Raw genomic sequence first — 26,852 nt, 5'->3', positions numbered from 1 at the left:
TGTACGACGCGGGCGCCCGGTAACGGTGTGACGTCATATCACAATTTCGCCGCGCGGGCCCCATACAATAAACGTGATTTTTTTCTCTATCTCAATAACTGCAACAGGTAGGCACTTGAAATTTTCATCAAGGCCTTAATTATATATGTACTTTAATAATCAATAATAATATTATAATAAAATAAAAAATTAAGGGGGGCTTATACAAAAATCACAAATTTTGGCCTATTTTGCACTATAACGGTATGTGTATTCATAAGTGAGTCCGATTAGTAACATAATATAATTAATTATTAAAGTACACATATAATTAAGGCCTCGGTGAAAATTTCAAGTGCCTACCTGTTGCCGTTATTGAGATAGAGCAAAAAATCACGTTTATTGTATAGGACCCGCGCGGAAAAATTGTGATATGACGTCACAAGCGGTCGCGGGACTGTTAGCGGGAATCGATATTTTTCGAAACTTTGAATGCCTATAAAATCAAAACTACAAGGTATTTTTGACTGCAACAAAAACTAGTGTATTTGTATACATACAGGCTTTACTGTGACAAAATTTCAAGCAATTTGGCATACCTAGTAATATTCTCAATTAAACCTTCCTGCCCAATTATTCCAGCGGGGCTAAAATGGTCGCTTTGTTGAATCATGAGACGAATCATTATATGATTCATTTCTCTAATATCGCAAAATGCAACTCTGCTTGCAATTCATTTTTGTATTTTTGCACTGATTTGACATTTGTCAGTTTTGACAATTCATTTGCTGAATTGATTGAGAGGAATTGCTAAATATTAGCATTTTAGCCCCGCAGGGCTTAGGTATCATTAGGAGAGCCCATTTAACCAAAAAAATGGGTGTTATTTTTTGTTAAATGACAATATTTTATGCCATTTAAAATCGTTGCAGAAAGGTCACTCGCGGCGCGGGGGAATGAAAGGGGGTGACGCCGGGATGAGGCGCGCGCGCGGGCCTATAGCCTATAGCCTTTTTTCAAATCGGACCAGTAGTTCCTGAGATTAGCGCGTTCAAACAAACAAACAAACTCTTCCCAATTATAATATTAGTATTGATATAAACTAATTAATATTTTTGCTAGGTAATCTGCGCGGAACTAGTTGGCCGCGCCGCCGGTATGCTCACATACCGGCGGCGCGGCCAACTAGTTCCGCGTGGACTATAGCAAACTCGCTGTCGCTCGCTAGGTCGACCGGTGCAGTGGGCGGCGGGCGCTAGCTGCGACTCCAAACGAAACAACGCGACGATCGCTCGACGGTACTTCATACCACCCAATGCAATAAAAACGTTACAAAAATCACTACTCTACTATATAAATACGACTCGAAACTAGTTATTCGGTTACTGTATGTAGCTAGTTATTGTAACTATAGTGACGTGAAATAACGCTCACCCCTACTCCGCAGTGAAGCCGCACCCTATTAGGGCCGGGACACAAAAACACGGTCCGGCGCCGTACGACGTCGCGTCGTCGTGCCGTGATTTTGTGTCCCGGCCCTTACGGAGCATGTCCTTGAATAGAGCTGAAAGAATCGCGCAATCGCATCGCGCTCAAATAGTAATAAACTTATTATATCTATATTTACCTAGCCTATCGTAATTGTAAAAATATACTTGCCTTTTTAAAATACTACCCGTCGCTATATTGCGATCGGCATTTGCTACATTTTCCACTGTGTTATTATCTAATTCCATCGTTTTCGGTCGACTGGAAAAAAATTAAATCATAATAATATCATAAAAAGGCTAAAATGGCTTGTAATAGATACCCTGGATCATAAAAAATACAATGAATGAGCCATGCTTTGGCACGAATGGGCCGACTCGACCAGAGAAATACCACGGACTCACAGGAAAACCGGCGTGAAACAGCCCTTGCGCTGTGTTTCGTAGTCGTGAAGGACGTTTGGTTACAACTTATAATAAGTAGATAAATAAACTTATATTACCTTTCCAACATACTACCTGCCGCTGGATCTGAATTGGCATTTGGTGATTCGTTTGGGTTATCAATAATTGCACTATCCATGGTTTTCCGCCGCCTGAAATAAAAAATTAAATAATAAAGGCCTAAATAAAACTTCAGATTCAAAGCAAAATGAACTTATAGTAGGTACCTAATTATAGTACTTGTACTATTATTTATTCTGTGCTAATAGTGATAAAAAAAACCATAAAAAGTATTACGAAAATTCTCTGAAACTCGATCCATAGACCGATTGAATATTGATTTATCAGAACGATCCCCGACGCGCGACGCTAAAACTTATTTAGGCTAACGAAATAATCAACTTTATGAGTGGTGATTTTTTAACTTTTTGAACATTTATTTTGGAGTGCAAAACTCCAACATAAATGTTCAGATACAAAGCAAAATTATTATCAGTGATAAAATAAAACATAAAAAACTGTATTACGATTTACGAAAATCCTCTAAGATTCGAACCATAGGCCGATTGGAAATTGATATAATGTTATCACAACGATTGTGATAACATTATTATGTCAATTTCCAAGGTCTATGGTTCGAATCTTAGAGGATTTTCGTAAATCGTAATCAATCGTAATACAGTTTTTTTATGTTTTATTTGACACAACGATCCTGGCTATCCTAAAACACATTGAGAGTGACGAAATATTTTGATTCGGGGTCGTAATTGTTCGTTGTTTTTTTAATAAAGACGTACGCAACTAGAAAGTAGATAAAATTGAACTTACTTTTACTTCCATCATGTGTTTGTGGCTTTCACGAAGCTGTCGCTTTTTTGCTGGACGTCTTTTCTTTTTCTTGTCACCCATTTTTACAGACGCGCAATATAATTGCAAATATTTACAGAAAAATATTTACAGAATAAACTTAATATACTATAAAACAATGAGAAATACCTATATACAAATTTTAAGAACTAAACGCTTCAATTACACTAAAATCACAATATCGGCAGAGCGAAATCCGTCACACGTCCACATAGCACCGCGCCTCAGCGAACACTGTCGGTTTTCATGCGAGAGAGAGAGATGTGAAATGTTCACTCAGAAGCGTGGATACATTTTTCGTTTGTTAGAGGAAAAATAAATATTGTGGGAAATCTAGATGTCAGAGCCGAAAATTAAATCGGGCAATCTTTGGATTTTTGTAAAAGGTATCAAATAAACAAATTTTTAAAGCATAGATTGTATTATTACTTTAGTTAGAACTGTTTAAAGTTCCCGAAAGATGTGACTTTGGTATTTTTTTTCATCCAGTAGGAGTACATTATTTTATTATTTAAATCGGACAAGCTTTTCCAAATATAATCAAAAATCACATATATTTTTTTTGTGCCAATCAATGAAATACATACGTCTAGAAAACTGCACAAAGATGTCAAATTGGCAGCTGTCTGCGCCTTAAGAGGGAATAGGGAAGGGTAGGGATGGGAAGGGAAGGGAAGGGAAGGGAAGGGAAGGGAAGGGAAGGGAAGGGAAGGGAAGGGAAGGGAAGGGAAGGGAAGGGAAGGGAAGGGAAGGGAAGGGAAGGGAAGGGAAGGGAAGGGAAGGGAAGGGAAGGGAAGGGAAGGGAAGGGAAGGGAAGGGAAGGGAAGGGAAGGGAAGGGGAGGGACGGGAAGGGAAGGGAAGGGAAGGGAAGGGAAGGGAAGGGAAGGGAAGGGAAGGGAAGGGAAGGGAAGGGAAGGGAAGGGAAGGGAAGGGAATAGGGTAGGGAATAGGGGATTGGGCCTCCGGTAAACTCACTCACTCGGCGAAACACAGCGCAAGCGCTGTTTCACGCCGGTTTTCTGTGAGAACGTGGTATTTCTCCGGTCGAGCCGGCCCATTCGTGCCGAAGCATGGCTCTCCCACGTATAGCTATACGCTATAAATTATAATCATTAATCAGTTGTTTAACAACAGTTCTACTCAAAATGACTTGAGCATTTCACGCTTTGTTTCGATTTTCGATTAAAAAAAATATATCTCTGAAAGATAGTTGGTATCATGGGCGTACCGAGGGGGGCAGGGGGGGGGGGGGCAGCTGCCCGCCCCCTGGATCATGTTGACGTCCCTACTAAGTATATTATCTAGTACTTTTATCTATAAAAATTAAGAATACGAATTTTTGCCATTTGTTTGCAATACGAGTACAATATTTTTACAACTAAAATTTATTATTTTTTATTCTTTGTAACACCTAGCTTATGAAAAATCTGATTTACCCCCCCCCCCCCCCTGGCCTATAACCTGGGTAATTTGCCCCCCCTGGCCCAGAACCTGGGTACGCCCATGGTTGGTATCACATCACTAGTGACGCGTGACGATAACGGAAGAAAGGATAAGCATTACTAATTTGTATTTGATAGAAAGGGATATGACTTATGTCAAATGCTTTCGTCATGGATTCAGACCAGTGTAATTTGAGCTCTGAATAAATTGATTCTTGACAGTAAAAAAAAAATATTTTGTATGAAACGCACGAGATGTACATGGGTCACGGATGTGGTCGATACTAAGACAGATTTCGCTATCATTATCTAAAGTATGGTTTAAAGAATTTATTCTCATTAAAGATACAATATCCACTTACATGAGAACAAGACATTAACAATACTAATTATTTATATCATCAGTACAGTTCGAACTTACAATATTACTAAGTACAAAAGTTTATGCAATAAACAGATAAAACATAATTCATTGTTAAAGTTAAATACTGAGGAAAGGATACAAAGATTTTAACATTCTTAGATTTAACAGTGTTCAATGACATGCTTAGACAGCTGGTGCTTAAAACTGGTGGTCGGGTAAACTATTATATAGCTGTGCTCCCTCAAAAGTGATGCTTTTTTTGGCATAGTTAGTACGTATTTTGGGTAAAACTAATAAATTAGGGCGTCTTATACTTCGGCTAGTCGTTTGGGATTTTACAGAAAAAGATAATTCACTTTGGATTTTACCATCGATTATTTTTCTAATTAATATACAGGTGTTGTAAGTATATAGTTGTTTTAAGTTCATAATTTTAGTTTCGCTGTAAATTTGGGTTGTTGGTGTAAAATATGGGTATCGAAATATTATTTTTACAATTTTATTTTGGAGTCTCTGTAATTTATTTAATTTCGTTTTATTTGCACTGCCCCAAACCTCAGTAAGATATAGAAGGTGAGATTTAACTAGGGAGTTGTAAATAGTAAAGCGCAGTTTTGTTGGAATACATTGGTTTATTTTAATTAGTGAGCCTATCAAAGATGATAACTTATTAATTATGGTATCTATTTGATTGTTCCAGGTAAGACGCCTATCCATTCTCAAGCCTAAGTATTTTTCGCTGTGTTTTTCTATAATAGGAGTATTGTCTATAATTAGTGAGTCATGAGCTGAAATTATTTTGTTTCTCGGGCTAAATATAATGTAGCATGTTTTGGCGACATTAATTTGTCTTTAAATTGCTTGTGGGATTTAGGATGGGGCTTACTGTAGGAATTATCAATTTTTACTATTTGTAGTCTGTTTTTTAAGTATGATTCAAACATTTTTAATGCATTGCCTTTTATGCCAATAGCTTTCAGTTTCTGTATTAGTAATTCATGACTAACAGTATCAAAGGCTTTTTTTAAATCGATAAAAACTCCTAACACTATGTTCTTCTTATCTATATTATCTTTTATTTTATTTACTAAATCGATTATAGCTGCCGTAGTACTACTTTTTGCTCTAAAACCATATTGCCTTTGCGAAATAAATTTAAAGGAGTCAAGATAATTGGATAGTCGCGAGTGTAAAATTTTTTCAAGAATTTTTGATAGTACCGGCAGCACTGAAATTGGGCGATAATTTCCGGGGTCTGTTTTGGGTCCAGATTTGTATATAGGCGTTACCTTAGCAATTTTTAAACTGTCCGGAAATTCACCATCTATTAATAATTTATTGAAACATCTAGCTAATTTATCACAAATATGGTCTTTCAGGCATTTTATACTTTTAGTATTTATTTTATCAATACCGGAACTCGTATTAGAATCAAGGTTTTTAATAATAGTAAGAATTTCTTGCTCAGTACACAAAGATAGTTCACAAAGTTCATGATTGGTTAATTCATTAAAATTAGAAGAGCTAAGTCCAGCGTGGTACTTTTTCGGTATTTGTTCTGCAAGTTGTGATCCTATAGTAGAGAAGTAGTGATTAAAAATTTCGCAAATCTCATCTAAATTGGTAGTTGTTTTAGAATTTATTATAATCTTTGAAGGAACATAGCTTTTTACAATTTTATTATTCGTTAAGTTATTAACAAGTGACCACATTTTCTTTGGATTACTAGAACAGTTTTTGAATAGTTTATTGTAGTACGAATTCTTTTTTTCTTGTATTAGCTTAGCTACTGAGGATTTAACTTCTTTAAATTTCGCTTCAATTTGTTTTTCGTTTCGTTTTGATGTATACTGCTACAGAGATAATTTCGCTCCTTTATCATGTTTATAATATCTATATCAATCCAGTCATCACGTAAATTATTAAGTAACTTCCTTTTATTCTTTTTATTTTTCTGTATGTGATATTTTAGTTGTTCTTCAAAATCATTGTAGTTATCAGCAACATATTGAAAACTATCTGTTTCTGTTGATTCTTTTAGGTTTTTGTAGTCTATCCACTCATAGTTATAATATGTTTTTGGAGGGGGCTTATATCTTGTTAGTTGTAAGAAAATTTGCTTGTGATCAGACATCGAGCTGTTGATCAGAGTCATATGGAAGCTTTCTTTCATTAAGTTAGTACTGATATGGTCAATTATCGACTTCTTGGTAGGTCCCTCTCTGGTACAATATTTACTGCATATTTTGTTTAGGAAAATGTGGCCTGATTGATTAATTATTTGCTTATACCTATTTAAGGTATTACTTTTTGACATTAAGTCAATATTGAAATCGCCAAAAACAATAGTTCTTTTATGTTCTTGTAGTTGATTGTCATATGAATCCAAAAATTTTGTAATATTCGTGTATCCAGGGTTGTATACAACTCCAATATTTAAGTCGAATTTACATAAGTATATCCAAAGGTAATTGTTTCCATCCTCATAAAGGGTTTTAGTTAAACTATGCGTCAGGTTGTTATGCACATAGGCCGACACTCCTCCACCTCCCGAATCAGTCCTATAATTGTAGTAGTGGGTGTAGTTCGTTATATGCAATTGTTGAGCTTGGTCTTCATTCTGTATCCAGGTTTCTGTTACTAAGATAAGGTGTACGGTAGCCGGTATAGATTCTTAAATACATCTGAGCTCGTCCAGTTTTCCCCTTTTACGCAGACTTCGTGCATTTAAATAAAGAAACGAAAGAATTGATTTGTTTAGCTTGATCTCTTGATAATCGTTGACAATTTGGTGAGTTACTGTACTAGGCAATTTATAATTATTCGGAGTTATTGATTCGGGTTTTTTGGAGTACTCTTAACAATAGTGGGAACGTTATTAACATACTTAATAGTGATGTCCTTCTCGCCGTTTTTTATTCTTTGTGCAAGTTCAGATTTTATATTTGAAAAGTATTTTTGTTGAGCAGGAGTTTGGGCCGAGTATATTTTAATATTTGTAGGCAAGTTTTCTTTAAGTAAGACCTATAAGTCTTACATATTGTCTGAAAGTATTCGCCTTGCATTAGGCGTCTAGAGGCTATGTGGTCGCTGGCTGTGACAAATGGAAGCAGAGAAAGTAGTGATTATTGTAGAATATGCATTATGCTGTATGCACTATACCGAGTAAATTGATAGATGCGAACTATTTAACAAAGGCATAAGGCATTAAATGTATGGTTGCCGCTGGACCTACACGACGAATTGAATCATGCGCACGCACGTAAGAACGTTTACGTACGCAACCATTGCGGTCACATTCGATGACAAGTTTTTTTTTATCATTTCCGCGCTCTGTCTCCCCGACAACAGACACCATCTCTATCTTTCTCACTCACATGATGGTGGCGAAGTCGTCGTCGACTAGTATCATGTCGGCGGCCTCCTTGCACACGTCGGTGCCGTTGCGGCCCATGGCGATGCCGATGTCCGCTCGCTTTAGTGCCACGCCGTCGTTAACACCATCGCCTGGGGAAAATATTATATTATAAGAAGTGCTCAAAGTGCCGAATGTAAGTTTTAGTTACTATTATTTGGCACTAAAGACGCTGTCATGATGCTAATTAAAAAAAAGTTAACGCCTTCTGACTTGTGAGTGGTGAAAGTACAAGTTTTTGTCACTTCTCACCATGAAGGCACTCTTAACTTCAATTTTTATGGTATCCAAATAGTGGCAAAAATGGTTACTAATTTGATGCCATATAAATTAGTTTGTAATTAAAAGTAGTATATAACATAGTAACAAAATGACCGATTGTTGCAATTATAAATTAGTAAAATGTATTAATATTTAATACTAAGTACTTACCCGTCATTCCAACAATATATTTCAGTCGCTGCAGAGACTTCACAATCGAAAGCTTATGTTTTGGTGTTACCCTGTAGAATACGCTCACCTGAAAGTTAAGGGTATTTTAAAGAAACATCATTATCAAAAATTAGAGTTACGTTACAGACTACAGTAAGGAGAAGACTGTATGTGTACTTAATAAGTAAAATTAAAATAAAAGTTAGTCTCGTATAACTCAAATTCTTCTTCTAACTTCAAATCGCTGGTAAAAATGTAAGGAGAATATGCATTTGGTGGAATTAATTGATTAACGATACGTATCATCAGCGTAATTGCTTCATTCATGGTATCGTTTTTAGCGTAATTGGTAGAACAACGATCAAACATTATCACGTTATTTGCCCGTTTCAGTATCACTGAGCCATCTTCAAGTTGTGCGGGACATATACGCGCTACATAGTATATACTTACAGAGTCGATGACCGAGTCTAGTTGCTCGTCTGTCATGGAGTCAAGCTGATCACCGGACAATGCCTGAGACTGCGCCACGTCGAGGCCCACCATTTGAGCTGCAACGAGATATTGAACATATTCAACGTATCATGTCATGTCGTATGTGATACTTTAAGAATATTTTGGAAATCACACTATCTCCCTTCAGAAATGCCTCAAGTTATTTACATTATTTACATTTTATCTACATTCGATTGCAGTTATCAAACTTACAGCTTACTATGCGAGCTTACTATAAGTTCCTAGAAAAATAGTAATGTTTCGGGGGGGGGGAAAGCGCGATAATTTGTTAACGAATGCGACCGCGTAGATACTTGCTTCGCAGCCTCGGAATATGTCTCTCTCTCTCGCACGTAATATAATGTTTCTATCCCTTTTACCCTGACAACATAGTACGTACCGACAGCGAGCGCGGTGGGTTTAGCGTCGCCGGTCAACATCTTGACAGAGACGCGAGCGCGGCGTAGCGCGGCGACGGCGTCTCGCGCGCCCGGCCGCGGCGGGTCGCACACGCCACACGCGCCCGTGTACACTAACGCGGACACGCTCGCACCGCGGCATAATGCGATCGTGCGTAGACCTGTACATATAATTATTACATGAATGATAAGTGGACAGTGAAGGCGAGACTACAGACTACAATGTAGCGACGCGGTAAGTTCCGTAATAATAAGGTGAGGCCGTGACGCGTAGTCGCACTGCCACGTAGTTTTAACATGCTTAATTGACATACAATGTATAGAAGATAAGTGTTCCACGACACAACATTGTCGCAATATACTTGCACCTAAAACGGAATAACGTTCTTATATCGCGCGCATATCACCATACATTTTCGGTTTTCCAACAAATCTATAATATGCAGTAGATCGTATATAGATGCGTGTCTGTAGCCGTGTAAATCTGACAATACACTAAGATCATAAACAAAACATATTATGTTAACTTTTACTTAACTTTAACTTTTACTAATATGCAGCGACACAACTATTTCAACGTTTGTGAAACAAAATCTTAACCCTTACCCATTCTAGCGATATTGTAGGCCTCATTGAGGAAATCCTTCTGTTTCTCCTCAGTCATTGGTGCGTAGTTGCCCGCACTATCTATGTACGTGGTGCACAGAGGTAGGACTTTCTCAATTGCTCCCTTCACGAATACTTCTTCTTTAAGTCGCCCGTCGGGAAACTTTGGTGCACATTTCACAACCATCATCTTTGTTTCGGAACTGAAATGATAAATAACGTATAATAACTATAGAATTAAATTCTTTGTATATGCAATGTGCCAAAGCATGGCTCTCCCACTGGTTTATTCATTGCAACGCCACCAACAAATTGCAATTGGGTTAAATGTCAAGTCGTAAACAGTTGTCGTTGCCATGGCATGACATGATTTGGACATGCGCAATTACTAGGTTTTGCAGCGAATGCGCTAAAAATTACGCCGACGAACACGGCCAGGATTACATTATTTCTCGGTACAACAGTGTACATTAAAAAGTGTGGCAATGAAAATACAAGAGCCTTGGTCAATTTGTTATTATTATACTTGAGTCATTCAACGCAAATGAAACTTACGAAGAGATAGAAAGCGTTATTTTCAACAACTGTTTAGTAACTGCGAGTAGTTAAGTAAATATTTTCTTTGATCTCCTGAATATCTGTGACTGCCTGACATTGATAGTTTGCTACACAAAATTAAGTGAAAATGATCCCCCAACTTTCCCCATTAATTTTACAAAATCTATACAAATAATCGATTTCATCCCTCTCACCTGAAGGGTATCTCATTGAGTCTCGTATATTGTTCCCTGAGGTCGGGCATGTCGTTTTTCATGGCGCAGGCGAGAAGAGCGCCCTCTGTGGGCTGACCGTATAACGTGTTGTCACGAATCACAGCGTTGTTGCACAGTATCGCCACCTGTAAATAGATTAATTATGGTTATTATTTAAAGTAACATATGGTGTTCAATTATTATTGACGATACTGTAATATGGTTCGTTAATAATTGTTTTTTTACGATCCTATACTACCACACTGCTGGGCAAAGGCCTCCCCCAAGGTCTTCCATCTGTCTCGTTCCAACGCCACCGTAGGCCAGCCTGGCTTGTAGGCATCCAGTTCATCTCGCGATCTTTTTCGAGGCCGTTATGGTGGCGTCGTCCGTCCTCTATTACCCACTCTGTGGTGACCTTTGCCCAACGGTCAGGATGCATGCGGCTGGTATGACCCGCCCAGTCCCACTTTAATTTTGCAGATTTTATGCCGACGTCTTTAACACCTGTTTTGGAGCGCAGCGTGCTATTTTTTATTCGGTAATGATTTTTTGCCACTAGGGCGCAGTTTACGTTCTCGGTCCTACGGTGAGAAATAGTGTGTGTCTGAGGGCCGGCTCTCAGACTGGCGCAAGAAGGCCAACCGACCTCTAGTGCGTCCCGCGTGCGTTGTACCCGTCACTTCCGCTATCTGACCGCCCGACGTGAATAGAGTGGTGACTGTCATATCGTATTTGTGAGAGTATATATATCGACCAACCTCGAGCATGCTGTTAACGCCCATCCGCGCGACGTCCAAGTCCCGCCCCTTGTACGCTCGCAGCTGCACGTCGCCGCGCGCGTTGTACCCCGTACCCGTCACTTCCGCTATGTGACCGCCCGACGTGGATAGAGTGGTGACTGTCATCTCGTTCTTGGTTAGGGTACCTGGAAGGTTAATTGAGAAGTAAGGCCCGTTTTCTAAAAGTTTCTGATAGGAGTTTATTTATTCAACAGCATTGTTGATTGGTTAGTGTTGTGTTGTACGAAGTGCTTGTACGAACTTGTCAAGGCCCATGTTCACGTTGGGTAATGATGACTGCAGTATCTACAACTATTATTGAATCTACAGTATAATTTAAGTAGGCCCCGTATCATGATGGAATTATACATACTAGAGATCGCCCAATGGTCGAAATTCGACTACTACCTATATTTTGTAAAAAAATATTGCTATATAATATTTTTGCAACTATTGTCTCTGGGACTTAGCTGATCTCAGACTGGCCATGTAAGCATTGTCTAATAGTATCTAAGATTCAATAAAAAAAAAACTATAATCCATTTTCAATTTGTCACCTTGTTGTCAACAGACTTCAACCATAAATAAAAGAGTATAATTCGTATGTATAGGCTTGTTGCTGCGTAGGGTAACCTCAATGAAACCACCACACTGCTGTTGGAACTCGGTTTATTCGAAACTGACTTCCCTTCAGCCCCAGGCTGACTTGGGGGGGCTGTGCCCCCCCCAACCCCCCCCCCCCCCCCTTCTCTCTTGTAAATGCTGTCACGTCGTTAGTGTTAACCTTGCCCCACCAAACCCCCTCCAACTTCTGGAAATGTTGCTTATTACATAATGGGACTATAAAAAGGAGAAATTTATCCATCTCCGTTATAATTATACTATGCTAACGCTCACGAAGTTGCGGACAACAGCTAGTCTAATATATAAAAATAAGTCAATATATAAAAATAAGTCGGGTTTTCCCGTTGTTTCAGAACGCACGAACCGATTTCTACGGTTTTGCATTCGTTGGAAACGTCTTGGGCTCCGTGAGGTCTATAGAAAAAAAATCAGAAAAAAAACTTCTAGAAAAAAGCAGAAAAACAGGGAAAATCATTTTATAACAAAACAACGTTTGCCGGGCAGCTAGTAATATATAAAATACAATCCACAAGTGACTACGTAATAATATGCTTAAAGGAGATAGCTAAAAAGAGAAAAATAATTAATTTTTAAACAAAAAATTTAAACCGACTTCCATAGTAAACTACTTCTAAAAAGTATGAAATAATTATTCTTACTCTATTTAAGTGCCCTTTATAGGACTGGCCTAAGCCTCAACTATATCTTTACTCAATCTTTATCACTTTGAAGTCGGTACCAGCTTCTAAAATTTAGTTAGTTAGAGTAAGAATTATTATTTCATACTTTTTAGAGGCAGTTTACTATGGAAGTCGGTTTAAATTTTTTGTTTAAAAATTATCATAACCTCATTCGCATTATATATATCTTATTGCTGTATCGCTTAACTAATTTATCTCAAGCTTCTGTACAATTTGATTCGGTAGTAGTCATACTTCGCAATAGCATCTCATCTCAGGCTCGCCTCTTAAGCCGCACTTCAAATAATGCATCTTTTGCACAGCACTTAAAGAGTCATTGTTATGGATGAGCGACAAGAACATATCGTGATAGCTTTGCCACTCTTCGTATGCTCCCGAAAATGTGGGAAGCTGGATTTGAGGTAATTTAACCTCAGGCTTTGCGGGATTACAGCTTTGGTTACATGCAGACATCGCAGGTGCATCTCTTATCTCACTTCTAACTTACTCATGTCTAACTTTAATCTACATTTATATTCGCTGTATGTTACTTCCACAGTATCATACCACTCTTCTATGAAATAAGGTGTCTGTAATCTCTCGGCCTTAGATGCAGTATTCGCAATCTTAATTTTCTCTAAATTTCGTCCATAATGATTCTAAAATTTCCAATCTATTGTTTATATAAATCGAATTTAATTTATCTTTGGCTGTTTTTTTATAGTTAGTAAAACCTTTCTACTGTGTACTGATTTCTTCTTGTTCTATACTCCACTCAGGCTAACTTGTCGCTAGCGGTCATTGACTCCCTGTCAAAATCTTGTCATTTTCCATATAAAACCACGATTGATAACATCCGACACTTCATTGTCAATCGCGGTTTATATGGAAAATGACAAGTTTTTGACAGGGAGTCAATGACCGCTAGCGACAAGTTAGCCCGAGTGGAGTATAGCAAAAGTGACTCCATTATGCCAATCGCTTAATGCCAATACAACTGTCATATACTTCGCAGAATCTGACAATTCGCACAGCTCTGAATACAACTTACAAGTCCAAGTCAAGCAAGCAAGCAAGTTAATTTGAAGAGTCTCTTATTTACTGCTCACTTACGGTCTATTGTCCTTTGCACCTAGTACTCACTGCGATCCAATTTTCTTGTCATTTGCACGTATTACTCACTGCAATCCGAATCTCCTGTCAATGCAATCCGAGCGTCCCTGTCACTGCAATCCGAGGGTCCTGTCACTTGCACTCACTAGTCACTACTCACTTGGGTCCTGTCCACTGCACTCACTATTCACTAGGTTCTTACCTTATCCGCCGCACTCACTATTCACTTCTTCACTGTCCGCTACACTTACTCACTTAGTTCCCGGGTTTCGGCACCATATGTTGCTGCGTAGGGTAACCTCAATGAAACCACCACACTGCTGTTGGAACTCGGTTTATTCGAAACTGACTCAGGCTTATATAGGCTCACATTAGGTTTTCGATAGCGCGATGTAGCGGATTACAAAATTTGTACAGTGCCATCTGTTACCACATGCTATAACTAAAATAACAACTATCGAACTAACAACTTCTATTTAACCTGCCTAGATATGAACCTATACTGGGTGGGATCTTTATAATGTCAACGTTCTCAATTGACAATATTATTTTGTGTACTTATGTCACCTGTCATACCTGTAATTCGTATTAAATAAGGCTTGTCACTCAAAAATCTGTCATTTTTCCTAGTGTGTGTGTTGTGTGTAATGTTTTATTTGTAAAAAAAATATATGATAAAGCATAATTTCAAAATAATATTAGCTCGATGCACTCCTTCACCATATAATTTCCCCATTTTTCGTCAAAAGGGATACAAAGTTTTTGGCTCACGTATTAATATATAGATTTATTATAATTCTACACGTTCGCAATCGTTCCGTAATCGAGATAATACCTATCTGATATTGAAATGGAATCTTTAAATGCATATGTACATGACATGCAAATTGCAATGTTTAGTATTGTAGTATCACATTACCTGTCTTATCACTGCATATGACATTAACACAGCCCAGAGTCTCAACAGTTGGTAACTTCTTGACAATCGCGTTACGTTTCGCCATCCGCATAACACCGAGAGCTAGGGTCACTGTGACTACGATAGGTAGACCTGAAAACCAAATCGAGGACGATAAGCATAAAATATGTGAATTACACTGTCTGTGGATGCGTGTAATGTCTGTGCAAAATTAATAAACAGATTTTAATTCAGTTTCCTTGTTTGAAAGGTGCTATTAATCATAATCGAAATGTATTAAAGCTTTCATTTTAATATTCTCACCTCTACAACTCCTGTTAGGAGCGGTAACCAACTGCGACCAAATTAATCAGTAGGTGGTACCAAGTGAAATGAGCGAGCTGATGCTGATTAGATAAAATTATCATCAGCACATTCATTGTCACATTAAAGTCAACAAAATAGTTAAACACTAACCCTCAGGAATAGCAGCGACGGCCAAACTGACACCAATGGTGAACATCTCCTGCAGCGCTTTGCCCTGCAGCCACCCAGTGACCATGATGAACCCGATGATGCAGAAAGAGTACATCGACAGCTGGGCCCCCAGGGTATCCATGGACTTCTGGAGAGGCGTCTTCGGGGCTTCCTCGGCCTGCATCATGCGGAAGATGTCCCCGAATTCGGAGCGCTCGCCCGTGCTCACTACGATGCCCTGTAAGGAATATTTGAATAGTTCAAAGAACAGAAGAACATTACTGCCGAACTCGGAGACGAATGTTAATTACTTAACTGTAATTAAATGAAAATGTTGAAATAAGCCCCATACATTATTATTTGTCAAACTCTTCATTGAAATGAAGCTTAATCACCATAAGTTATTGAGTACGGCCGTTAGACTTGTAACTATCGTTTACACAGTTAAAAAGTTTATGTATAATATTATGTTAAAAGTTTATGAGTCTGGTAAGAACTTAGTTTAAGTACCTACTAAAAAATTTACGTGACGTCATATTATGTCGGATTGACGTCGCATCGTTAAAAATGACTGAAAAGTATAATTATTTTCTGTTTCTTAAACAAATTACAAAATCCTCTCTATACTCAATTTAATTTAATCTAAAGTAATTTGCTGTTATTTGGGCAGTACGAGGGCTGCTATTTATGTATCCGGAATTAAAAAAAGAAACAAACATATATCATTTAATATGGTTTTATTGCTTTTCAAAATATTCGCCGCGATGATCGACACACTTTTGCATACGCTGGAACCAATTTTCATAGCACTTTTTCCATTCTGATTGAGGTATCTCCAAAACGTGCATTTTGAACGCATCAACAGCCTCTTCGCGACTCGAAAAACGTTGACCACGTAATTTGTTCTTCGCGTATGGAAATAAAAAGAAATCGTTAGGTGCCAAATCAGGGCTGTACGGCGGATGACCAGTCAATTCGATCTTTTGACCCTCCAAAAACTGAGTTGTTTCAGCTGAGGTGTGACAGCTAGCATTGTCGTGATGTAATATGATTCTGCGTTGTCGGTTGTCCTTTCTTATTTCTTCAAAGACTTCTGGTAAACAAATGGTCGTATACCATTCAGAATTAACCGTTTTACGATTCTCTAATGGCACTGTAGCCACATGTCCATTAATTCCAAAAAAACAGGCGACCATTTGCTTCAAAGTACTTTTTGCACGAGTAACTTTTGTTGGTTTCGGCTCATCTTGGAACACCCACACCGTTGACTGTTGTTTAGTTTCGGGGTCATATGCATAGATCCAAGATTCATCACCTGTGTAGATATTATAAACGGCTTTTGACGTACCACGGTTGTATTTTTTAATCATTTTTTTGCACCAATCGACACGAGCCCGTTTTTGATCGATTGTCAAGTTGTGCGGAATCCAACGCGAACATATTTTTTTTACAGCCAAATGTTCGTGTAATATCTTATGTATGCTCGTCATACTTATGCCTAAGGACGCCTCTATCTCGCGATATGTAACATGACGATCACGCATTATTAGTTCCCGCACAGCATCTATATTTTGTGGGACAACAGCTGTTTTTGGGCGACCTTCTTTATTTTCATCCGTGAGCATAGACCGCCCACGATTAAACTCACTATACCAGTGATAAACAGTGGTTTTTGATGGTGCTTCATCTCCAAAAGTTGCGGTGAGTTGAATAAAGCACTGTTGTTGATTTAGCCCACGCCGAAAATCGTAGTAAATCATTGCACGAAAATGTTCACGCGTTAAATCCATGGCAAATGAAGACACGCAATTTTCAAAATGACGCAACAATGGAAAAATAATTGACAGTCACATGAAACAAAATGTATTCTTCAACCAAAGAGTTCTATTTTCAAATGTTGTAATTACTTTTTAAATATTGTTCTTGTAAGTGGCCAGTTCCGGATACATAAATAGCAGCCCTCGTATAATACAAGCTAAATTGATGTTTATTATAGTCATTGACAACCCAAGGACAATGTATCATCATAATTATTTCAGTTTACTCCGATAATATTGTATGGACATAATATTATGACAAAACCATGTCATTAAAGTAGATGGCTCAAGAAATAACTTGACCTTTCGAGTTCGTATCTTCTACCATGGCGAGTAACGCATCACCACACAACTAATCTTGGCATTTTGCCCAATGTGCCCATGAATACAACAGCTAGCAAGCTGTTGCCATTTTTGGCACTGTCGTCTTGACAGCCAGCTGCATCTTTAACAAGCTTTTTCAACCATAGAGAATGAACGCCTCATTCTCCATTACTAACCTTGGCATTACCGCAACGGACTAGAGTGCCCATGAACGCAACATTGTCCTTGTTAACCCTGCCAGCGGTCGCCATGTTGGGCACTGTGGTCTTCACTGCCGGTTCTGTCTCTCCCGTGAAGGAGCTCTCGTCTATGGCCAGGTCTGTGGTGTCGAATAGCCGAAGGTCTGCTGGTACCCTGTCACCAACTTCGAGATGAACAACGTCGCCCGGTACCAAGTTCCGGGCGAGGAAGTGTTCGATACTGCCTTCGCGTAAGCTGGAAAAATATTCCATTGTTAATAAAGGTAAACACGTGTTGCGTAGGAAGTAAAATAAAGGTAAGTTTTGAGTCGCTTAACACCTCCATCGTGGGTATCGCAGGCACAATAGATTATCAATTGTTATGCACTTATCCTAACACTAATTAGTGCTTAATAAATTTACGAGTGCATAATAACTATTTTCGAGTGTAGTTGGGAGTAATTGCTGCCGAAAGAGGCGTTACAAACCTGTCAGTATTCACGAGAAAGAGATAGACTTTTGCAGATTACAATAAGCTAGAGAGAGACAGTACCAGTTGCATGTCGGCGGCACGAGCTTGTTGAGCTCCTCAAGCGACTTCTCGGAGCGGTACTCCTGGACGAATGCGACGGTGACGACGATGATGATGGCCACAGTGATGGAGATCGCGTCGTCGTACTGACGCATGCATATGCTGACCACGGCCGAACCTGAGATAAAAAATAATAGTTTTAAAAAACTAAAAAATCACGCTTTTTTTTTCAAAAAAATTGCTTTCTTTCAAAACTTTTAACAACTTATTGCATTGTCATTAGCACTTAATACGTATGCAAAGTTTCGATTAAATTGGACTACTGGAGATAGGTAAAAATCGTGCTTAAAGATTCCGTTACATACATACGGCCCAAATAAATAAAAGCGTGTTAAAAAATACTCAATTTTTTAATTGATAGTCATACGCACTGAACTATTAAATGTATCTGTCATTTGATGATTATTAAACTTCAATTTAATAAAAAGTTTGACAGAAACTACAAATAAATATATGCAGAGAAGGAATCATGAATTCTCTCTGAAAGCGGCCCTTAGACACATAACATTATGTACCTATGTGTCACGAACATATTATAGTGTCTAAGGGCCGCCTAGTGTATAATTATATGCATTAAGAACCTAATTTTGCTCGCTTGTCGATTCTAAAATATCTTGCGATGCTAAAGATGAAAAATTGTGCTATGGAAACAATATCTCTATGTACCTACGTATATTTAGGTATAAGGTTTTAGATTGTCAACAATCGTGGTTTTCCATGTGGTTTTCGTTCATTCAAAAACACCATTATAGAACTATCTAGATTAGGGGTACCCAAAGTGTGCGCCGCGGCGCCCTGGTGCGCCGCGCGCCGTGAGTGTATCCTTCATCATTATCCAAAACCACAAATATTATAAAATAAAATTATAATATTATGATAATAAGTATTAATGGAAAGTCGGTAGATGATTAAATATTTGTTTATTACTTTACTATTCACCTGCTTAACCTTACTATAATCGTTACGGGTGTTTATTTATGTATCTTTTTGTAATAGCTATAGGTAGAGTAGGGCGCCATGACAAAATATTGTGACGTGTAACTGCGCCGCAGGCTGAAAAAGATTGGGAACCTCTGAGAGCATGCCACGCGATTCCCGTCTCAATTACATACAATCAATGAGGTTAATACGGCGTATAATTGCGTGTCGCGTGACACGTGATAGTGGCGTGACAGATGTTCACTTTACATCGATTCGACACACGATCATTGGAATGTATACTTAAATTGCCATTCACATGTAAACGATATTAAAAACATAATCGAAGACCATACTAATAATATTATAAAATATGCGTTCATGAATTTTTAACCGACTTCCTCTTTCCGTATGTTCAACGATTACTCCGCCGTTTGAGAATCGATTTTCAAAATTTTTGTGTTGTTATATTAGGTTTCACTCCAATTTGGTCCCATTTTCACAAAAGTGGTGATCTGATGATGGGATCCATGAGTAATCGTGGGAACTCCTCAAAATTTATATGGAAACGTATGATGATTTTGGTTTTATAAGAAGTAGCTAAGCATATGCTACCAAAACGCAAGACTTTGCACCAAGGTATACTATGGTTCAGAAGATACTAAGAGAACTCCGGATTCCTTATAGATACAAGTTTGGGGGTTTAGTCGCTGTTTTAGAACTAAAATCATATGCTACTATGCAAATTACATTCATCATCATCATCATTTGACGGCAATCCGCCGCGCCCCGACACAGTGAGCGATACGCGCATCCGCTTCCATACAAATTGTATGGAGGCGGATTTTTGCGGCACGCTGAGCACGCTGAGCCCCGGCACAGCCCGTCTCAATGTGCTCACTCCTTTATTGTGGTATTTTTAGGTAAACTTTATACGTGGGAGAGCCATGCTTCGGCACGAATGGGCCGGCTCGACCGGAGAAATACCACGTTCTCACAGAAAACCGGCGTGAAACAGCGCTTGTGCTGTGTTTCGCCGAGTGAGTGAGTTTATCGGAGGCCCAATCCCCTATCCTATTCCCTTCCCTACCCTCCCGTATTCCCTTCCCATCCCTACCCTCCCCTATTACCCTATTCCCTCTTAAAAGGCCGGCAACGCACCTGCAGCTCTTCTGATCCTGCGAGTGTCCATGGGCGACGGAAGTTGCTTTCCATCAGGTGGTCACCTGATGGAAAGTTTGCTCGTTTGCCCCCTTATTTCATAAAAAAAAAAAAAACTTTCGGAAGCTATTTCTCAACATTTTAGTACCGAGTGATTATAAAAGAAAAGAATTTTTCCGGAAGGTTTAATTGCACCCTGTATAACGTTTGTCTATCTGTGTGCCTGTTACTGCTTTACGCTTTAGCCTTATCTTAATTATACATTAAAAGATCAGAAACAATATGGATTGTCTATGTGTGGACGAAGACGAAGACATAATTGGTCCAAACGACAAATTATTCACCCAATTAAAGTAAATTAGCTAAATTATGCTCGACACAAACGAAAACTATGTCTACCTACAAACATTTTAAAATGGATATTTCCACAACGTATCTTTCATCATTAAATATATCTTTCATCATGAAAATATTATGATTTTCAACAGAATTTTGTGAAAACCTTCAAAGAATGAAAAAAAATGCTTGGATTGCATCGCAATTACTGAAACAATTCGAGTGTAATAAGAATTTTAACTGTTTCCTCATACATTATCGTGGAAACATATTGTGATTGTTTACGTACTGCTCTTTACGCTCGGCTTGACTATTAAATTATATTATGGGCATTACCACACGAGATTAAGGTTGAACAGTAAATTTAATTAAACATACGTGTGTGTGAGGTGCGATAATGTTCTTAAAATAAGGATAAGCCAGTCGAAAAGTAATATTTTTGTGCACCAGAGAAAGAGATAGATAGCAATAACATTTTGCATCACTGCGACTCAAGCGGACTTTAGTCTCTAAAGCAAGATTACTTATAATTTTAACTCGATACCTGACCTTACGTCAATAAATTCCTTAAACTATGTGCGATACATCATACAGTGTTAAGCTCCTAAGGAAGATTTTCCGTCCAAGCGAAATGAGCTAAGCTGCAGGGCGAAGCGACCTAAATAGCCATTTCAGAATTTGAATTATTCGCGCACACAGATTGTGCGCTGTTTGGTCTGTTATAACATTACTGGAGTGAAGACCGGGTATGCGGTACACTCCTCATCCAGCAACAGAAGTATGAGTAAATGCTAATGACTCCATTACTGACGTAAGGACCAGTCCTTACGCCAATAATGGCCAGACATGGGGAATAAATCTTACCAACAGCAGTTTTAGTAAATGCATTGACTACATTACTGGCGAAAGGACAGGTCCTGTGGCACAATTCACTCACCAAGCAGCAGCAGTATGAGCGGGTTCTGGAACTGCTCAATGTACTTCCTCCACGGCGGCTCCTGCTCCTTCACCTGAAACTCGTTGGGGCCGACGAAGTTCATGCGGTCGTTCGCCTCGCGCCATGTCAGCCCGCGCCTCACGTCCACCTGGAGGCGCTCCGACACCTGGAAATATATTTGGTGTTACTGACACCTGGATAAACTGTTAATGTCACTGACACCTGGAAATTAATTTGGTATCACTAACACCTGGAATTATATCAATTGTATCTGATACCTTGGATATATATTTGGTGTCACTAATGGTTTCAAACTCAGGATATGGTACCGTGTATGCCTCATAGAAATACCCTTATGCAGGTGTAATAAAAAAGGGATAATACATAAGGGTGTATACTCTATAATCTCTAATAAGGGTGTATAAAATACATAAGGGTGTATACTCTATAATAAATCTAAAATCTAAATCTAAAAACTCGACACATCACACAGTGGACCCATAATGGGTCCACTGTGTGATGTGTCGAGTTTACTGTGAAAATAGCAGGGCTGAAAATGTTATTTTTACCCAAACATTCAAATTTTGTCTGTACAAAAATAATACAATCTTAGCCTTTGAGTAAAATAATATTGTTAAAGAAACATTAAGACGGAAGTAGAGCCAATAACCAATTGAAATCCAAACATTGGTTCGTCGGCCATATCCGAAACCACAATAGTAAATTGTTTTGATCTCGCCAGTGTCAGCCAAGTCTGTTATTTCACATTTAGTCGCGAAGATAATATTATTATAGTGACAACTGCCAAGATTATTTAAAATAGAATAACAGTGTATTCATTTTTCCTGAGAAACTATTTTTTTAGGGGTCCGTACCCAAAGCGTAAAAACGAGACCCTATTATTAAGATTTCGTGTGACAGAAATCCGTCCGTCTGTCTGTATGTCTCTAGGCTGCAGCTCAAAAACCGCTATACCTAGATTTTTGAAATTTTCACAGTTTTTTTGTTGCCGCTATAACAACAAAATAAATTGAATATTTGATACAAAAAGCGTATTTTTTTTTTGCTATTTTTTGCTCAATGTCAATAATGGCAACCGGTAGGCACTTGAAATATTCACAAAATACTATTGATAGACTAGCACGAGTCGGCGCATGAGTACCGGAAACTATTCCACCTCAATTTTTTACATGATCTTCGGCCTCAAGGAACGTTTCAGGCTCTGTGATTGGTTGGCTGTCAAAATTTGGATCAATCACAGAGGCGAACCGCGCCTTGAGACCGAGGCGCTTCTTAAGTACTGACTAAAAATACAGGCCTAAGTGTGTATGAGTCCCGTGTATAGAGTTCACTGTAAAAGAAGTAGCGCTGAAAGAGCATTTTTTTTTTGTTTTGTAAGGGAAAACACGTAACGCTGAGGCGCTTGCCCATACAAATCACAAAAAAATGTTGGTCTTTCAGGGCTACAACTTTCACAGTGATCTCTCTACAAGGAACACATACACACCCTAAAGTATTATCACTTAGGTTTGTTACATCCTGTATATTATCTATTTTATATTCAATACCCACGTACTTAAAATAAATCTCTACCATCAGGTGATCTGCTCCATTACTTTTTTTATACAAATGGTACGTATGTATAATGTGCTTAAATGTTTATTTAAAACAAAATAAAGAACCTAAATCCAAAAGTACCTAGGTACTAGTACCTAGGTACTTAAATACAATAACAAAAAGAAATTAAAAAGTTAAATGTCCGATGAGTATTTTAAATTTTATTTTTTAAACGGACAGACAGGTTGTAAACCTTATTTTTTATTGACGACAATGCACCATCCAACAATTAAATTAGGCAATAAAGTTGATAACAAGGTACTTATATTGAACTTTTTTGCGACGTCACTTTACTTTGATGACGTATTTTTCATTTGGTCACTTCCAAGGGGACGTCATAGATTTTTAATTGCCACTCAAATTGCCTAAATTTTCGTATTGTAATAACAGCCTTTTTCATGAAAACCTTGCAATTTAACTAAGTAATTAATCTTATAGTAACTACCTTAGCTTAACGCTTAGGTCTTATTAGGCTTAGGTAATATCTCTGTGTCTGTATGTTACCTCTTCAAGCCCAAACCGCTGAACTGATTTTGGTGAAATTTGGTATGGAGATATTGGGAGTCCCGGGAAAGGACATAATATGTTTATCCCGAAAAATGTACGGTTCCCGCGTGAATTTGGACGCAACGAAGTTGCGGACCTCAGATTGTTTCCTGCTCTGTTTCAACGAGTAAAACATACTCGTAACAGATGAATCATCAATTAGCGTTAATCCATTCGAGTGGATGGATTTACCTACATCCGAATGCCCGAGTGGGATATTTTTAGCCTCCCAGTTTTGTGTATGTTTTGCCTCGTATAATATGGAATGGTTGTATTTGGTGGGCTACCTAAATAAAGGGTAAATGCGAAATATTGTCTATCCGTCTTTCTTAGTAGACAGGCAGGATTTAGGCAATGATATTGTATGTTACTAATTTAGGAAGGATCTCAGATAAAGATTTAATAACATAGGACATAATATTGCTTAGCTTAGCACATTTAATAGAAACTACTGTTTAGCACAACACTGTCAGAGAAAACCTGTATACAAGGAAAAGTTACGCCATCAACTTCAATGTCATACCTAGGAACACACCCTTAGCAGAGTAGACAGAGTAGTTGTCTATCGTGCCCTTAGCAACCCTAAAGTCATCGTCATTATCATCATCATCATCATCAGCCTATCATCATCCTCACTAAACGAAACCCCGAATTGGGGCTACTAACTTTACCACCTTGATTAAGCTTTTTGTCTCGACTTGTCATCTATACATCTATACATCTTCTATACATATACATATAAATAAAATTGGAGTGTCTGTTTGTAATATTGAAAGAACCGTTTTTTACTAAATATGCACACCAAAACAAAATTTTTTACAATGTTTGTCGGTATGTCTGTCTGTCTGTCTGTTTGTTCCGGATAATCTCTGAAATGGCTGGAGCGATTTTGACGGCACTTTTTTAGGCACATAGCTGATGTAGTAAGGAATAACTTAGGCTACTTTTTAACCCACTTCCGAAAAGGAGGAGGATATATTTTACTTCTTTATAAAGGAACCTTAAATAGGGGATTTTATATCTTTTTTATTATCTGTCTACATGATAACTAGACACAATATGTCGGAAGCCTATGCAAGCTTAGCCCCAATTTCACCAACGTCTGTTAGTGTTAACAGCTTGTTAAAATGTAATGTCTTCTCTTTCATTCATATGAAAATCGAAAGAGGTAACGTCATACTAATTCCGGCGTTAACTTTAACAGTCGTTGGTGAAATTGGGGCTAAATCTGACACGCTCGAGCTACTCCCGAAATCCCCTCTTCCCCTCCCCAACTATTGTTAATTTATGAATAAGGACGAAAAATGTTCGCTTAACTTATCAGTTGAGCATACCGTTAATCAGTAATTGCAGTACAGCGTCTTACGAGTTTTGGCAGATGACTCAAGGTTCGTTCACCCCGGGCCATTCTCATTTGTCTGTAGTCAAGCTGCATCCGATAATTTTAATACCGGGCTTAGAAACTATGGAACATATTGTCACTTTGCGAATTATTTACTTAGTTTAGCTTTGTGTTTAGATTTCAGAGATCAGACATAGGAAACATTACGCAAAGAAAGCAGAAGGCACTGATAGCACATACAGACTACAGTTAACAGTACTAATAGGCCTGGAGATGGTGACACAAAATTCTTGGTCATCTGTACCAGGCTGGCGGTTCTACAGGGGTATAATTACGTAAAGGCAAAAAGGAAAATTATGGTCATAGCGCTCGCACTGGCAGTCCAAACTTTGGGCTACCACATTCGAGATTTTTCGCAAATAAAATTGTTGTTCGTTTTATCAAAATGAAGCTATGTTCTCACAAAAATTAGCTTTATAGTAATAAAAAAATTGTTAAACGTTTCTATTCGAATTTCTACAGCTCAATACCGTACAATTAGGCATTTAGATTTTTTTTAAATTCCGATTGACGATAACGGTGGAGCGCAGACTAAAGAACAGACTTTCGAAAGACGAGCATTGCTCATCGTTTGGGAACGCGATATAGCATGCGAAGTACATACACATGCGGTATCTATTGTTTTAAAAGTCTTTTGGTTCTGAATGGTTCTGAATTTAGTAAATGGGTGGTAAACAATTTAAATAGGTAATAACCTTAATGAAATCTGTTCTTGACTTATATTATGTTGTTATAGCAAGAAATAGGTTGAGTGGTATCATATTATATACTAGCTGTTGTCCGCGTGGACTTCAGTTTATAGCGCGCGATGTCAACAAAATTGGTGTCAAAAACTTTTATAAATAAAACCCTGGTACCCTACCTGGCACCCCTAAATCAAAACAGCTGTGCAGTGTGCAGATAATATTTCAATTTTTTTAATTAAACTTTATATTTTATGCCAAATTTTTAAGCTTATTTAGCCCCCCAATTACACAACTTTACCCATAAACTAATTATCATTGATAGGTTTAAGGTTACGTCACTGCATAAATACTGATTTATTAAATAACGTAAAAAAAGAATTAACAATAGAAAAAAATCGAAAACCGAATGTAAGATAATACCACCTCTTATAGAAAGACTTTTGGGCAAGCGTTAGCGCGATTAATCTATATATTAATACGTGAGCCCAAAACTTTGTATCCCTTTTGACGAAAAATGGGGAAACGTAGGTGAATGAAATTTTTCACAGTTATAGTTTATATGGTGAAGGAATGCATCGAGCTAATATTATTTTGAAATTATGCTTTTATCATACATTTTTTTAACAAATAAAACATTACACACACTACAACAGACACACTAGAAAAAATAACAGATTTTTGAATGACAAGCCTATACATACGAATTATACTCTTTTATTTATGGTTGAAGTCTGTTGACAACAAGGTGACAAATTGAAAATAGATTATAGTTTTTTTTATTGAATCTTAGATACTATTAGACAATGCTTACACGGCCAGTCTGAGATCAGCTGAGTCCCAGCGACAAAAGTTGAAAAAAATATGATATTTTTTACAAAATATAGGTTACTCTTAATGTCGTTGAAACTAAGGTCGAATTTCGACCATTGGGCGATCTCTAGTTATTAATTATTATGCCAAAACATTCGTAGTAATAATCTGTTTTATTGCGTATTTTTGCAAATATCACCTCAAAATAACCTTATTAACATTTAAATGTACTGCTTTGTCACATTTTAAT

The 26,852-nt window shown here is 38.0% G+C and overlaps 1 protein-coding gene across 3 annotated transcripts in view; it reads right to left on the bottom strand.

Annotated features, from left to right (window-relative positions):
- The window catches only part of LOC121738477 (calcium-transporting ATPase type 2C member 1), a 54,874-nt gene that overhangs the window by 16,103 nt on the left and 11,919 nt on the right, over positions 1-26,852 (bottom strand). For all 3 annotated transcript variants that reach the window (XM_042130545.1, XM_042130544.1, XM_042130546.1), the window contains exons 3-14: positions 21,542-21,707; positions 18,151-18,307; positions 17,595-17,853; positions 15,278-15,515; positions 14,822-14,953; positions 11,465-11,631; positions 10,704-10,849; positions 9,952-10,154; positions 9,327-9,506; positions 8,885-8,982; positions 8,432-8,519; positions 7,962-8,091 (exon numbers count right to left, since the gene is read on the bottom strand). In XM_042130545.1, the coding sequence (XP_041986479.1) occupies positions 7,962-8,091; positions 8,432-8,519; positions 8,885-8,982; positions 9,327-9,506; positions 9,952-10,154; positions 10,704-10,849; positions 11,465-11,631; positions 14,822-14,953; positions 15,278-15,515; positions 17,595-17,853; positions 18,151-18,307; positions 21,542-21,707 (1,964 nt within the window). The remainder of the gene's footprint in view (positions 1-7,961; positions 8,092-8,431; positions 8,520-8,884; positions 8,983-9,326; positions 9,507-9,951; positions 10,155-10,703; positions 10,850-11,464; positions 11,632-14,821; positions 14,954-15,277; positions 15,516-17,594; positions 17,854-18,150; positions 18,308-21,541; positions 21,708-26,852) is intronic.

The sequence above is a fragment of the Aricia agestis genome, chromosome Z (assembly GCF_905147365.1).
Source record: "Aricia agestis chromosome Z, ilAriAges1.1, whole genome shotgun sequence".
Lineage (NCBI taxonomy): Eukaryota > Metazoa > Arthropoda > Insecta > Lepidoptera > Lycaenidae > Aricia > Aricia agestis.
This window is presented reverse-complemented; position numbering and strand designations above follow the sequence as displayed.